The sequence below is a fragment of the Toxorhynchites rutilus genome, chromosome 2, assembly GCF_029784135.1.
Source record: "Toxorhynchites rutilus septentrionalis strain SRP chromosome 2, ASM2978413v1, whole genome shotgun sequence".
NCBI classification, from domain to species: domain Eukaryota; kingdom Metazoa; phylum Arthropoda; class Insecta; order Diptera; family Culicidae; genus Toxorhynchites; species Toxorhynchites rutilus.
Window position 1 is genome coordinate 278585704 of NC_073745.1, and position 15943 is coordinate 278601646.

Below are 15943 nucleotides of genomic sequence, written 5' to 3' on the forward strand. Positions count from 1 at the left end.
ATAACTTTTGCTCGAATTGATTGGAGCCACACACTATGAAAGGGTGTATTTTCCAATGCCGTTAAAAATGGAATCAGATTTTCGACTGAACGAATAAAGCTATGGAGCTTTACAGGATTTCCGTCGAAATTCGGAAGCTCTCGAATAGCTTGCGGAGTTTGCATAGATTTTAAGATTGTTTCGGCCTGCTGAAACATTTGCGCTGTTTCTACGGCCCTTCTCTCTTCATCTTCGTTGCTCTGATTTTCTACGTTCGCAATATTTGGAAATCGGTTTTCCATTGCTGTTCTGAGAATAATCAACACTTTCCCTTTATAAAATTATTGAGACACTGAATGAATCTTTCGCTTGGTAAAATTATTGAAACAAAAACAATTTTCGTTTGGTAAAGTTATTCAAACACTTGTGGTTTAATATTTTGTTACTACTAGTTTTTTAGCTATTTGTTACTTACATTAAGAAAAGGATGTGTTCCGTATCCGCTGGAATTCATTTGGTCCGGTCGTCGTAATTTTGGCTGCTTCTGTATTCACCTCGCAAACTAGTATTCGCTTAGTCTTAGAGCGTTAAACACGTAGCCTGAACACTTTTCAAATTCAACTGATTTTCACTCAATGAATTGATAGATTCACCAAAACACGACGCCTGTTCGACTGCGCCAATTATATGTTTAGAGACGGGAACGATCTTTTTAAAAAGGAGAACAACTACACTTTTCGGAGGTTTAAACTAGACTGACTTTATTTCTAAACTGTCCCTACAAGCTAAGCTAGATTCTGTTTTACATTTCCTATGCTACGAAACTACCCACACGTGTTCTTCTCTTCTTTCACTCATGTGTTGAGTGAGATGATCCTTATGCTGGCGCGCATGTTGAGTGTCCGGGGGTTCTATCGCTTCGTTGCTTATGTTGCTGTTCGGTTTATTGCTTCGGTTGATTTACGATCCTGCGCATATGGTTCCTTGCGCTTATCAATGAGTTCCTTGTTCGTGACGAGGCAGCGTTTGCTGGCTCGGCTGTAGTTTATGTTCCGGTCGTAAACGGATTGCACTTATGGTGAATGGTTTTCAATTCATGGAATCGGCTCTATGGGAAGCTTATGGCGTTGATACTGCGTTGGCTGTTCTGATGGAGTTCGTCTGGTCTGTTGTGAGATCGGATGTATTACAGGGGCTAGGGTGGTACGTTGTTAACTTATATATATATATATATATATATATATATATATATATATATATATATATATATATATATATATATATATATAAATATATATATATATATATATATATATATATATATATTACTTATTACTATTAATAAAAAAAAGAAACTGAAATACAAAGCTAACTCAGAATTTTCGCACTGAGCGATTTTATTCACTTCACATACAGTCGATTCACGCGGTTAGCACAGTAATACACTTTTTACCATAACTTAGCATCGGAAAATTCGAATAATCAACACACTGCAGCGCAATATTCACATAACCGGAACATTATTCGTTCATCATATCAATAAAACACCAGGGGAGAGGAGGGGGTGAAAGGGTGCTAAACAACTCGAGAACTAATCAAACAAATGAAATCAAACTTAGCATATAGAGGTTTTAGGGATCGATATACGTTTTTATGGTAGTTCGACACTTCTCCCCCCTCTCTGAAGGGACGCTCCCATACAAATGAAAAACAAACTTCTGTATATCTCGAGAAGTGATCAAGCAAATGGAGCCAAATTTGGGATGTGAGAAGTGGGTACGAGAAATGTTTCTATGATGGTATTACACCTCTTCCTCCTCTGGAAAGGAGAGGGGCCACAAAAAAATAATGCACATATTTTAACCAAACATATTCCAATCAAACACGACAATTGAAAATTTTCGGAAAACTCTGAAGGGAAATGGGAAAATTCGGAAAATTCAATTCGCATGTGTTCTACAATTACATATTGACAAGCGTTGTTAGTCCATTTGATGTTTGCGGTAACGAAATTGATCTTCGTTCGAAAGTGGAAATGGATTTTAATGTGATAAAACGCACTCATATATCGTCTTCTATCCATATTAATAAAAATGGGTCGCCGAATGTGTTGATAAGAGCAAAACTCGAGAAAGGAATTGTCCGATTCAGGGCTGTCTTCATTCTACCATATTTTCTGTATCAAACATTTATTCCATGTAAAGGGAAAACATGTTATTTGCAAGTGGATGAAAAATATTGCACGAGAATTGTGTCTGAAAAAATCTGATATTATAATGTCGAGTTTTAGTAGAAGCACTGAAATTTTATAGTAAAATATAATTTTAAATGGTAGATTAGAAGAGCCATCAATGAACAGTTCAGTGATTGGCCCACGAACGTGCGCTTAGTAAGAAAACGTGGATGTGATAACGAAAAATAAATTTTGGGCGGGACGAAGTTTGCCGGGTTAGCTTGTATGTATATAAAAACTATCGGTAGTTCTAGTATAACAAATCGGAGATGGTCGAGTCATAAAAAGTTGTTTTCCTGCTAATTTGGTGTGGAATTCATAGTTATCAAGTATTATAGTAAATAACTGACTCATTTTAATATCGAATATTTATCACTTTAGTCTCATAATCAACAAAGCGATTTTTATTGCTAGTAAGAGTAACAATATTCCGTCGGTCGACTCATAAATGTATTCCAACAGCATTCCCATATTAAGTATACATATTATGTATTATTCATCACATTCGAACACTCATCGATACAACTAAAACTAACTCAAAAAAAAAGTATGGAAATATGTAGGACACTGTGTACATCTGTTTGGATTCACAGTTTTCCAGGGCTACAAAAAAAACCTCAAAAACACAGCTAAATTGTGCCAAAGCAAAAATTTCACCTGAAAAACAAAACTATTAAAATAATAACAATGAAACAGTTTCCTGCCATTTTTGTCGCATTGCGAGCTGAGCTAGCATACTTTCCATACGATACGTTCCACACTTTCATTCGGTGTACGCAAACTGGAAAAAACACGTAATTTTAAAAAGAATACAACCAGGTTCATTCGCTAGTTCGTTGTTTTTCTACCCCTTCGTTTCGGACAATAATAAATTTAAATTAATCACCAGTGTGTCGGGAATTTAGGAAACACCGCATTGGATGGCAGTAAAATTTTGCCTCAACTATGCGCCCCATAGAATGGGGTGCGATATAAAACCAGAGCCGAGGAAAAAAAACCGTGTTGGATGAAATTAAGGTAAAACCTCAGGGGCTGAAAATGTTTATTCTCAGCCTTAGTACATTCCCCACCACTCTCCACTCCTCACACGCAACGGCCATGATGATAGCGATGACGGCGATTGTTTTTTTTATTTCTATTTTATTTCCGTTTCATTCTCACACTTTGCTTTTTTTTATTTTCAGCTGCACATCGAATTCCGACCGGAATCGTTCGACGGTATCCTGCTGCTGACGGGGGAGCGGGACGATCTAACCGGGGACTTTATGGCACTGCTGATACATCAAGGATTTGTGGAATTTTGGTAAGGTTCATTTTTACTAGCTTTATCGTGCCGATAAGCCTGGGCCCGGAAACGAGTTATGGAAATTTGCGGTTCCGTTTTTTTTTTGTTGTGGACGAATTGACGTTTTGAGTCGAAGGTACGGGTTTATGCTATATTATTTCTCTTGTGGTAAATAATCCAGAAGCTTCTCATCAAATGCTGTCATTCGTTTATTTTTCACAGACGATTTAACAGTTGGCTCTATGAGTGTGAAGTAATCAATTTATCACAATAATAATTTAATTTTCGCCATGTCCATCTCTCGCCTTGCAACTTATTCATAACAATTTGTTTGACTTGTCCGATTTTATATCCTTTATCAAATTGATCGTTCTTCGAATTCCCACAGCGAACATCAATTCGAAAAGAATCAGAATGTTGGAGACGTAAATGGATCGTAAAATCATCCGGAAGCGGCCAACTGAATTATACGACCGAAGAGCAAGATGATGATGAATCCTACTGCCATTCGATTTAGGGCTAACGGTTAAACGCTTGAAGGCATAAATGCTTGTGACTCTTTCATTGACATGTGCGTCAAACAATATGAGTATATAATCAATCCTCAGTTCCAACGAGGTAACAATAACTTGGCAGTGAAATGTTGCTTCTGCAATGGTTACATATGAACCGAATGGACCCAAACTACTAAAATTTGGATGCAGCACAAGCCGTGCCTTGTGAGGAATTCCAATCCAAATGAATAAAAAAAACAAACTTCGACTCGAACTTCACCGAATTTTTAAAGCTCTGTGTATAAGATTGTCGTTAACCCAAATTTTAAGTTGCATTATCATATTTCAGTTTTTATCACGACTGATTTGTTGTAAGGGTTGATCTAAAATCATTGACATTTTTTTTCAAACAATGTGAAGAAAACTGGATTCTAAAATGGAATGTTTTTGAGATGCTACTACCAATATTAAAGAATAAATAATGAAAATCATTCGAGAATGGAAAGTTCAAATTATTATAGTCTCGAAGCCCAGCCCAGGCTCGATGAAAACAGTATAGAATTGTTTTTCGCTAGACCCTCAACAGTTCATTAAAAAAAGGTGTTAACGAGAGGTTTATGTGATTAATTAATGTTTGCCTGATTAGCGCGACTAATGACTTGTGAACCCTCCTTGACAGCGGGATAGTGAGTGATCAAACATACCTACTGTTGACGTTAGTCGTGGAAAAATATAAAGGAGAGAACTGGACCGAAATGGGTCGTTTAAATAAAACTGTATTACTTTCGCCCACCGGAACGTGTTGGTTGAGAAAACGACAGCTGAATTTATTCTGCTTGTGTTCTTCCACCATGGGGTCACCATTCTCCTCTTATCTAGAAAAATACTTGCATCTTTATGTGTGATGTGTGTTTTTTCCCATTCAAACCCATTGAAAAGAGCCAATGCACCGGCCACCATTACTGTGAACACAAATAAAACACTTCATTTCCATCTATCAAAGTTTGATCGAAGAAGCGGGTTCGAATTAATAGTTTGCTGCAAAAGTTTCCCGAACAAAAGTTCTTGCTCGAAGAGTGCAATTCTTACTGCAGGGAATAGAAGTTTAAATTTCTCGTCGATTTCGTCAGATGCTGGGATCTGTCGTCGCCAGAAACTATTCGCCAAACTAGAACGTATTGCTTGGGGCTGGCGTTTTTCATTTGCTGGTGCCCTCCCAAGTGTCGGTACGTTTAGGGTGGGGAAGAAAGCAAAAAGTATTATCCTTTTTCATTATCTGTTTCCATCATCGGGGGGACTGCTCTGGGAACAATGGAATGCGTGGCTTCGAGGCCACAAAGAAAGATTATTAATCCGTTGTAATTTCATGTTTGGGGAAGCACCAGATAGATGATAACAATGTTGTGAAACGGAGCAGAAGTTTCCTATTGAAAAAAATTGGATTATTCATTGAGTCGATGGTTTTGCACAATGGGATAAATGTTTGAACTTTTTCAAAAGAACAAGTCGGAATATATGGAATCCATATAGGTCGGAGCCGTCAGGAGGATATGGTTTTGATTTGATTGAATTTGATATCATGAATGGATTTTTCTGTATTATCGTTGATCAAAGATGTTCAACTCGACTGGATTGTCAATATTCTCTGTAGTCACTGTCAGTAAAAGAATAATTTCATTAAATGGTATGTTTTGTGTAATTCATGATTTCTATATGTGTTCAGATGACCTATCCGGCAAATTTAAGATTACTCGAAGCTTACAATGTATCTGGTCACAGGAAGAAGTTTAAATTTCAGTTTTTCTCAATATGTCTTGAAGTTAGTTAAGAAAACTTTTCGCGTACTTTGCCACATACACAGCCTAGACGGAGAAAGATTCAGTTTATGTTCCCCTTTTTACTCTTAGGAAACACTTATACAACAGCACGAGTAGCTATATGGACAGCGTGGTCGTGTAAAACAGCCTTGAATTCCAGCCGGCTTTGGTTCTATATATGACGTCGTTTGGCCTTTTGATATAAGACTATGTCTATGATTTTTATATAGGCGGGTCACTCTATGAAAAATGTAACGATTCATCAAATGTTTTCAAACGCATGTTACTCAAAATCGTTATTGCGACATATGTTGCCATTATATAGAAATGATCTATCCCATACGGGGATGATAAAAAAATAATTTTATTTAACTTTTACTTTTGGAATTACACTCGCGACGTCTTGTCGACTTGAACACTAAAATATGACTGCCTAATTTTTTGAACCTAACTCCCTAACTGGCTACAGGGCACATCCATCCAATTGCTGCGTCAGGTATCCGTTGCCGTTGGTTGATGTGCGGTGTCATCTATCCTGCTGGTTCAGGGAAACCGTGTCCGTTTCGCTGACAGCAAGATTGTCCACGCTGTTGCCAGGAATGCCACGTCGGCTTCTTCGTCGGTGCTGTTGCCGTGATGAAACAGGAGAAGAGCCCACGTGTTGTTGACGTTGCATTCAGCGGTGATGGTAATGTCCATAACTATATACCATTAAACAGAAACATAAAAATATAGTTTTTATACTATACTTTTAAACGGTTTTATTTAGCATGACCTAGTATGTATGCATGTTTATCCGTAGGGTTGTGCAACATCGCTCGCTTTCAGATTTATTATTACGCCGTCCGGAGAACATTTTTAAGAAGAAAAAAACCACATGTGCGTCATTTTGGACTTTTTGGAATAAACAGAGGCCTATCCGAGTTGCGCAAATAATAATTCTCATTGTCAGAAAAAAACTTACAACTTGCTTCTTCTTTCAGCTTTTCATCTACCAAGCGCAAAGAACAATGAAAACGAATCACGTGAAAAGTCGGAGTTGCCAAATGTGATGTAGTTTATGACGATTATTTTCCCAGAAAAGTGACATATGTTCTTGGTATGATATACTCACAGAATCTTCGCAATTGATTGAACAGAATATTCCATATTCTACAATAAAATTGTAGTTATTCATCGTCTTCGAATATAATACAGGGTTTTCCATTTCGCGCTTCCGAAAGTATACAGCCCTGCGCTGACAACCGTTTGACATAGCTGTCAACCAAAGCGTCTTATCGTTAGTTGAATGTCTGCCATTTTACAATATGGATCGTTTTAGCATCGCACAACGTGTTAATTTTGTTAAATTATACTATAAAAATGATGAAAAACCGGCAAATGTTTTTCGAGCATTACGGACGGATTTTGGTCGTCATGGACGGCCTACAGAGTACACAATCGCTAATGTAGTGCGTAAATTCGAACAAGCTGGATCCGTAGCGGATATTGTGAGACCTGTGCATCATCGTAATATGCGTTCGGCCGAAAATATTGCTGCTGTTTTTGCCAGTGTGGAGGATGACCCGAATGTTTCGATTCCACGGCGTGCTCAGCAATTGGGCTTGTCAAACACATCATTGTGGCGAATTTTGCATTTGGACTTGAACCTACGTTCATATAAAGTCCAACTGGTACAAAAATTAGAGCGTGGTGAATGCGTCGGGCATACGTCGATTGGGTGAACGAACAACAGCAGCAAAATGCTAAATTTTTGCATCAAATTTTCTTCAGCGATGAGGCACATTTCGAGCTCGGTGGCTATGTGAACACCCAAAATTTCCGTATATGGGGCTCAGAAAATCCACACGTGATTGTTGAGAGGCCATTGCATCCGCCAAAAGTCACTGTTTGGTGCGCATTATGGTCTGGTGGAGTCATCGGGCCGTATTTCTTTGAAAATGAGGACGGCGAGACGGTAACTGTGAATGGTGAGCGCTATAGCCGCATGTTAACCGATTTTTTTTTGCCACAAATTGAAGATATGAATACGGATGACATGTGGTTTCAGCAGGACGGCGCCACGTGCCACACAACACGACCGAACATGGCCATATTGCGAACGAAATTTGAGGGACGCATAATTTCGCGTTTTGGTGATGCCAATTGGCCGTCCAGATCATGCGATTTGAACCCGCTAGACTTTTTTTGTGGGGTTATGCGAATGACCGTGTCTATGCCAACTCTCCGCAAACTCTTGAACATTTGAAAGACAACATTCGTGAAGTTATGACCGAGATACCGCCCCATATGTGCCGAAAAGTCATCGAAAATTACCTGTTATGGATCAAGGTGTGCGAGGAATCCCTAGGTGGACATTTGAATGATGTTGTATTTCAAATATAATGGCATAAACCAAACTTCAATTTGAAATAAAAGTTTCATCGAAATTCGAATTCTAAGTGTGTTTTATTTCAATTTACTTTCGGAATTTAAAGTTGGAAAACCCTGTATATGGGAGCAAGTACGTTCTGTTTAATTTCATTTTTTATAATCTTTGGCAACACTGTAAAATTGGCTGAAACATTATTTTTAAAAGCTTTCGGTTGATTTCATTCGGATTCAACAGAAAAGTAGTCCTGAATCGAACCCGAATCCATTATTATCGTTGCCCGCTTATTCCTCTAGCACACCGACAGTTGAATTTGGGCCCCGCAAGAAACTCGACTGAACCGCTCTGGGCGACGAAAGTGTTAATCAGTTATTGTATTGTATGTTGCCCAATCAATTCGTGCTCAAATCACGTTTTTATCGTGTAGGTCTTGCTACTAACAATTTATATAATTGTGGTCCAGGATGTCATAATATCCAGCAAGTTGTTTGGTTATGTAAAAAAATGCAATTAATGAATTCAATTTGCTGTTGATTTAGACTCGCTTCACTCACTCGAATGCACATGTCCATTAACATTAGCAGAATTTAGCACCCAATGCGATCAATTCACTACAGCTACATGAACTTCTCAAGAACACTCATGGCCATAGGATACTTAATATACATCAGCTGGCAATAAAGTTATTACAAACCCCTACTAACAATGATTCGGACAGAAAACATTGGACAGGAGAAAATACTATTTTCATCTACAGTCAACTCTCCCTATCTCGATATCCAATGAAACCATCGAGTTAGGGAGGTATCGAGATACAGAACATTTTTTCATAATTTTTTTGTCATATATTAGGGTAAGTGTCCCAATTATGGTATGAACCTTTCTCATATAAAACAAATATTTTTTCCAAAATCTCTCAGTAGGTGATGGACGGTTATATTTCACGAAAAAAATCCTTCCACGCATATGTTCGGATTTCAACGATGACAGAATTATAGAACTCTTTCTTTGTTTCGGACTCTGTTGGGTCGAGCTAACTCTACATTGAAAATTACGCAACGTAATCCGATGCTGTTGCTTTCATTTGAAAGAAGAGAAAATTTAGTACAGGATATAATAGTGGAACATCTAAATTAGTGGATTAAAATAACATTTTGGAAGTGGAAAATTTTAAAGTTTTTTTTAACTTGTAATTATCAATTTTTGTCCCAAAAATTCATACTAAACTTGATTGTTTCTATCCATTAAATTAAAGCTCTCTATCCTCTCTACAATTTGTTCTTTAACGATCAACTTCTATCACTCTTTATTTCGCTACAATATCGATATAAACAATTCCTGATGAAAATTCAATCAAAATCATGAGGAGGCGATCTGGCGTAGTGGTAACATCCATGCCTCTCACGCTGAAGGTCACGAGTTCAATTCTCACTCCCGACATTCTTCCAAAAAAAAAATGGAAGTAAAAGCGACGAACCAGCCAAATGAGTTGAAAATCACTATAATACAGATATAAAAAAAAAAAAAAAAAATCAAAATCATCAAAAATCGCGATTTTTAACCAACAGTACTTATAAAAGCCCTTCAAATTTCACTTTAATGTTGAAAAGTTGTTTTTTTTTAAATGATTCATAATTGAATTAAAAAAAAACTTTTTTTTTCATACTGTATACAATGGAGTCCTAAATCTTTATATACACAGAAGGATTTTCCCACGTACGTGCACAATATCATCGCGGGAGAACGGCTGATCAGATCTACGCCATCCATATATTTTGTGAGTTTATCTTCACCCAAATTACAATGATAGATTACTTTGGAAAATATTTATGATGATTAGAAAAAAAACTAAGCGTTTCTTTATATATAAAATAAGGATATTTAAAATAAAAATGATGAGAGGTACGCATATGTATGTTTCGCAGTGAAAATCATCATTTGGGTCAATTTTACAGATCTGGACGATTACATACAAACACTCTTGAAATCTATTCGTTATTTTTTGCTAACTAAAAATATTCTCCAGAAATAAATTATATGGCAGAACAACGTTTGCCGGGTCAGCTAGCTTTACATAATCGAATCATATATAATCGAGTTTATATATACCGCCAAACCAAACCGATATAGTGGTTCTCAGATTTTCGTGAAAAGTGGTAGTTTTGTTCTTTATCGCAAAACATTAGACCCGTATTTTTTTATTTTTTCAGTAGGGTGACCATTTCTATTTTGGGGTGGTCCGAAAAATCACCATGTATGTTTTGAAAAAAAGACAGGAAAAGATTGGCTTTAATTTGATATGTCGATCATCTGAATCGGTCTAATAGTTCAAAGTTAAGAATTTTTGAAAACAGTCATTTTTGGAAAAAAAAGAGGAAAAAGATGATTTTTCAGACAACCCTGAAATGGAAATGGTCACCATACTGGAAAAAATACGGGTCTAATGTTTTGCGATAAAGAACAAAACTACAATTTTTCACGAAAATCTGAAAACCATTATATCGGTTTGGCATGGAATGGCTATATATTAGGGTGCCAATGAAAATGGTCATCTCTAATTTCAAAAAGTTACCTCATAAAAAATGTTCACCACTTCGAAAAAACACCCTATGCAAAATATTAGCTCAATCGGACTTAAGGGAGAGTGGCGCAAAGAGGCCAAAGTTTGAGTTTTTCGAAAATCGAAAAAATCACCCAAGGTAAGTAAAGGAAATCGGGGTTTTCGAAAAAAAATTGTTGGTGCCAAATGCCTTAAAATTGCAAGAAACGTCGAGATGTAGTGTCATCTCGAAAAAAATTTTTCAAAGTGTCAAAATTCGACACTCTGGGACTTTTCGGAGTACGATACAAAAAGTATGGTTTTGAGTGCCAATAAAACAGTTATCTCGATTTTTCATTCGGAACTTGCTGCGAAATGTTGATTTGCACGATAATATACCCTTTGCAAAATATTAGCTCATTCGAACTTCATTTATTAGTGTCATCTGTCTGTGTCATGTCATCTGAATAATCTAATGTAAACAAAATCTTTGTTAAAAGTGAAAAGTGCTGATCTTTTCGAATACACATTCCTAGCATTAGTTACACATTTATTGCATCAATGGCAAAAGTGTATCATATTCAAGGGATAATAAAAATAAAAGTATGTGTTGATTAAACTTCATATGATTCACTCTTGGAGACTGTTTCAGTATATACAGGGTGGGCCATTTAAAGTGGAAGCATCTGGCAACCCCATAACTTTTGACAGAGCTGTCAGATTAACAAATGTCATACCGCGTTGGAAGCGTCATTTCAGTACAATTTTAACCATTTTAACCATGGAACAATACACACCTAAACAACGCGCTGAAATTGTTCAGCTGTACATTCAAAATAACTTCTCAATTGTGTTAACTAAACGTGCGTGGAAAAATAAAAATAAAGTTAAAATATCGCCTGGAGACAACACTATACGTCGATTATATGCCAAATTTATGGTGTGGTGTGGCATTTATGCCGATAAAGTCATCGGCCCGTACTTCTTTGAAAACGAAAATGGAGCAACGGTAACCGTGAATGGGGAGCATTATCGGACAATGATAACCGATTTTTTATTGCCATTTGTTCGTGAAAATGAATTGGACAATTACTGGTTCCAACAGGACGGCGCTACATGCCATACAGCGGCTGCCACGACCAAATTATTGCGCGAAATGTTCCCCGGAAGAATAATATCGAAAAACGGCGATTATGACTGGCCACCGAGATCACCTGATTTGACACCTCCTGACTTTTTTATATGGGGATATTTAAAATCCAAGGTATACACTGGTAAACCAAGGACCCTGGCTGCGCTGAAAGACAATATCCGACAAGAAATTGCTGCCATATCGGCCGAAACATTGGGCAAAGTGATGGAAAATGCCGAAAAAAGGGCACATTTTGCGGTCAAGGCCAGAGGCGGTCATTTACGAGATATCATAATCAAAAAGTAGTTAGAACAAATCTCCTTGGACCAAAATAAATGAATTTCAAAAAAAAAATTTTAAAATTCCACTTCTTTACTTTGCTATTGCAAAAACAAATCCTTCCACTTTAAATGGCCCACCCTGTAGTTCAAAAAAAAATTTTTTCATAATCTTGCATGTATCACTGCTTTTTCAAGGAAAAATAATTCCGACCAGTACGACACCCATGCTCAAATTTAATACGACCGCAAAGGGTTCAAACTAAAACAAGAACATACATTCAATATGATATTTAACGCTTTCGTAACATTGCTGCTTTCACCAAATAAATTCATACACGACTCATACAGCAGGAAATCGTGTTCCTCTTTCCGCTTCTCCGAGCAAAGGATTTTATATCATTACTGTGTCATGTCGAGTGACTCTTGAATAACAAAAAATCGGACGTTGAAAGTTCCGATAACTTCCATCGTTTATGTTTGAACAACTCCTCGAACATTCGCCGTAGGTAACACTCGTGCCGAAATATAATCCATAGCAAGTAAAATAATACGAGCTTAGAAACACCATTCTGACGAACTTCAGGGAAATGCCTGTAATTTTGCTGTTGGAAATCAATTAAGCAGTATCGATTTTTCATCCAGTGGCTGAGGAGCGGGCTGAATCCTTTCCGCTAATTGTTCCGTCATTAGCACGCGCACAAACAAAACACACGTCCAACCGATCTGAACTGGAGCATAAAAAAATGCCACATTAATCTGTTAATCCAATGAAAGAACAATTTCCGTCTCGGCTCAGGAATGTCTGGCCTGGAAGTGGAAGCATTCCATCAAAAAGTCTAATAGTCACCTATCAAAAACGCTGGTGGTCTTTGCTTCGATTCGCTCGGAAGCCAATTCCCGATGATTCATCTTTTCTGGCCCAAATCACGTTACGAGAACCCGAACGGGGTGGACTGTCTCGACGGCGAAGATAAATAATATTTCGTACAATTACAACGAATTTGTTTCCTTTTCACGCTCAAACAATAATCATCCATCTTCTCCATTCTGGTTGGGTGTTTTGGCGTGAGAAGTTCTGCTACTGCTGCATATCCCGATGGTGCTTCCGACGCCATGAGCAACAGTCGGGCGAATGGCGAATGGTTATTTTCCAGAGGGCGAAATAACGATAAACAAACTGTAGGTGTATCCCTGTGTGGTAGTTTAGACTAGGGCATCAGATAAACTCGGAGTAAAACGGTTTTTTTGTTGTTGAACTTTTATATCCGGATGAATTTCAGTTGAATAACTCTGCACTGAACCGGGAAATTGTGGTTGAAATAGTTTAACGATCTTTCCATAACCGGAAAAATAATCGTACACTATTTTCCCTTCCATGTTCACACAGAAAGATGAATTCAAAATATGAAAGCTTATTCTAGCTCAGCGCGCCATAACAAATATCGTTTGCAAAACGGGGAATGTACGCCATCAAATGTAGGTAACACATATATGCCCTTACCGGCGACATTACCAGCGGAACACATTTTTCAAGAGCATCCGAGAAGCGTGTATGGATGTGGAATCACCCACCCATCGCTGGTTTCGCCATCTGCATTTTCATCCTGACCCGATTCACTCCATCTATCTTGCATAATGGAACATCCCCTGTTCAAATTAATGTACACATAAATATCAGTTTCCCGTTTGATTTATCGTGGGAAATTTCTCTTCTGCTGGTTTTCCCCGAAAAAAGGCACTTTTCTCCTGTCTTCAGAAAGCTAAAGAACCACGCGGCGATACCATCTCTCTTCGGTGTCTATTCGGCGTGAAGCGAGGGAAAATCATCATCGATGAAATGAAAAGGAAAGAATAAACCATCGAACCAAAAAAACGGGAGGGATAATTTCATAGCTTCGCCGGGCAATAAGAAACCAATCTGGAAACAATTAATTGAAAGTTAAGAATCTTCGTTGAAAAGATAGTGGGGCGTGGAGTTTATGGACTTTCGCCAATGTCAATTGGATTAATGGCAGAGATCAAATCGAACGACTGTTTTAATGATTTCATCACTTTGGACGGTTTCATCAACGAACACCGGATTGCTGCAGAGAGAAGTCTCTTCTAAACTATTCAGCAGATTTGATTAATTTGCTGCGCTTTCCGTACCTGGTACCTACATGAATGCAAATTCCAAAACTCCTTCGCTAAGCAACAATGCAAGCTTTTCTCTCTCTCTCTGCCTGACAGGATAAATTTCCACACGAGCATTGCGATTGATTTGCGTACCAACAAAACTATTTCTTAACTTTTGCTTGATGCTTTTTGCAGGTTTGATTGTGGCTCTGGCACTGGACGGGTGCGCTCGGAGGAAACGATTGTCCTGAATCAGTGGAATACCATCACCATCTATCGCCATCGCTGGGATGCCTGGCTAGTGCTGAACCAGGGCAATCGAGTGCAGGGACGGTCGAAGGTAAATCAAAATATTTTTTTTCCTCGATATATTTTTCCACAAACACTATTAGGCAAAAGAAAAAACCCTACCGTTCAGATAAACAAATACGGTGCTCCAATCAACCTTAATTTGTGCCGGTATTTCTCAAATCGGCATAAACAATCTTCTCTGCATCGTTGCATATTCATCAGAATGGAGCGAAGAACGGATTTGACATAAAGCGCAGGGGTTTTGCTATCGGATTTAAGGAATCGACTGTTAGGAGCAGAATTCCTCAACCTGACTCTGAGAGAGCAGTAGCGAAAGCAGGTTGATCCGTATCGGATTGCCGGATAGTTGTGAATTCCAACTCTATCAACCGAGGATATACATATAATGGGTAGCATTGTTCTACTCGATCGAGAGAATTACGAGCGGATTATATTCCTATGAATAAAATGAATTTCGAAGATATTTAATCGAGAAGTAGTACACTCGTACGAAAACATGATATAAAGCGTTACATTGTGAACGTTATATCTAACCGATTTACAGCTGATAGCGGAATCAGAAAAAAATCATTCTAAATTTGAAGAATGTTAAAACAAATATAAATATAATGTAGAAAATAGAGGGAGGTTGTACGTGAGAAAATCGGAGAAATTATCACCGAATTGTTGTCGACCTGAATCTAACCTGAAAATTGATGCACCATCAGTTAAGTTTCCTATCAGAAATGTTGAGTTGTCACTCTGTCTCAGCAAAGCTCCTCAAGGGAATCCGGAAATAAATTAAAAGTGTTCTGCGAATTTCGATTTTTTCATATTCATATTTCACATTTTATAAAACACTCAGGGAGCGAACTGGTAATTATCACCTTCTAACAGAAATAAAGAAAGAAGGAAACACTGGCGGTCGAAAAACGAAGTGAAATGCAAGTGAAGATTGGTTTATTTGAGAAGAATTAACGTAACAAAAGGAAACACAAAATAATTAAACAGAACAGCCAGAATTGTCTGAAAATTTGCGAAGGTTTAAGGTTCATGGCATTACTCTGGATGGTTGAAAAATTACTGATCGTCTTGTTTTTTTTTTATCGAATGTTGGCATTAAAGTTGGTGTTTAGATATTTTAGTGATTGGTTGAGGTATATCCAAATATGTTTTTTTTATTTTGTCATTCAATGATATAGTAATTCAGCCATTCCATATCGAAGCGGTATAGTGGTTCGCAGGTTTTCGTGAAAAGTGGTAGTTTTGTTTCATATCAAAAACTATTAGACTTGATTTTTTTTCTTTTTTTTGTATTAGAGTACCCATTTCCATTTCAATGTGGTACGATAAATCAACCTTTTTTACTTTTTTTCAAAAAATTACTTTTTTTAAAAAACTTATCT

At 37.5% G+C, this 15943-nt stretch overlaps 1 protein-coding gene across 3 annotated transcripts in view; it reads left to right on the top strand.

Annotated features, from left to right (window-relative positions):
• The window catches only part of LOC129768435 (uncharacterized), a 622376-nt gene that overhangs the window by 482689 nt on the left and 123744 nt on the right, over positions 1-15943 (top strand). For all 3 annotated transcript variants that reach the window (XR_008741679.1, XM_055770090.1, XM_055770091.1), the window contains 2 exons: positions 3397-3515; positions 14442-14586. Coding sequence is in view for 2 of the 3 variants with exons in the window: in XM_055770090.1 (XP_055626065.1) it covers positions 3397-3515; positions 14442-14586 (264 nt within the window). In the remaining variant the exon portion in view is untranslated. The remainder of the gene's footprint in view (positions 1-3396; positions 3516-14441; positions 14587-15943) is intronic.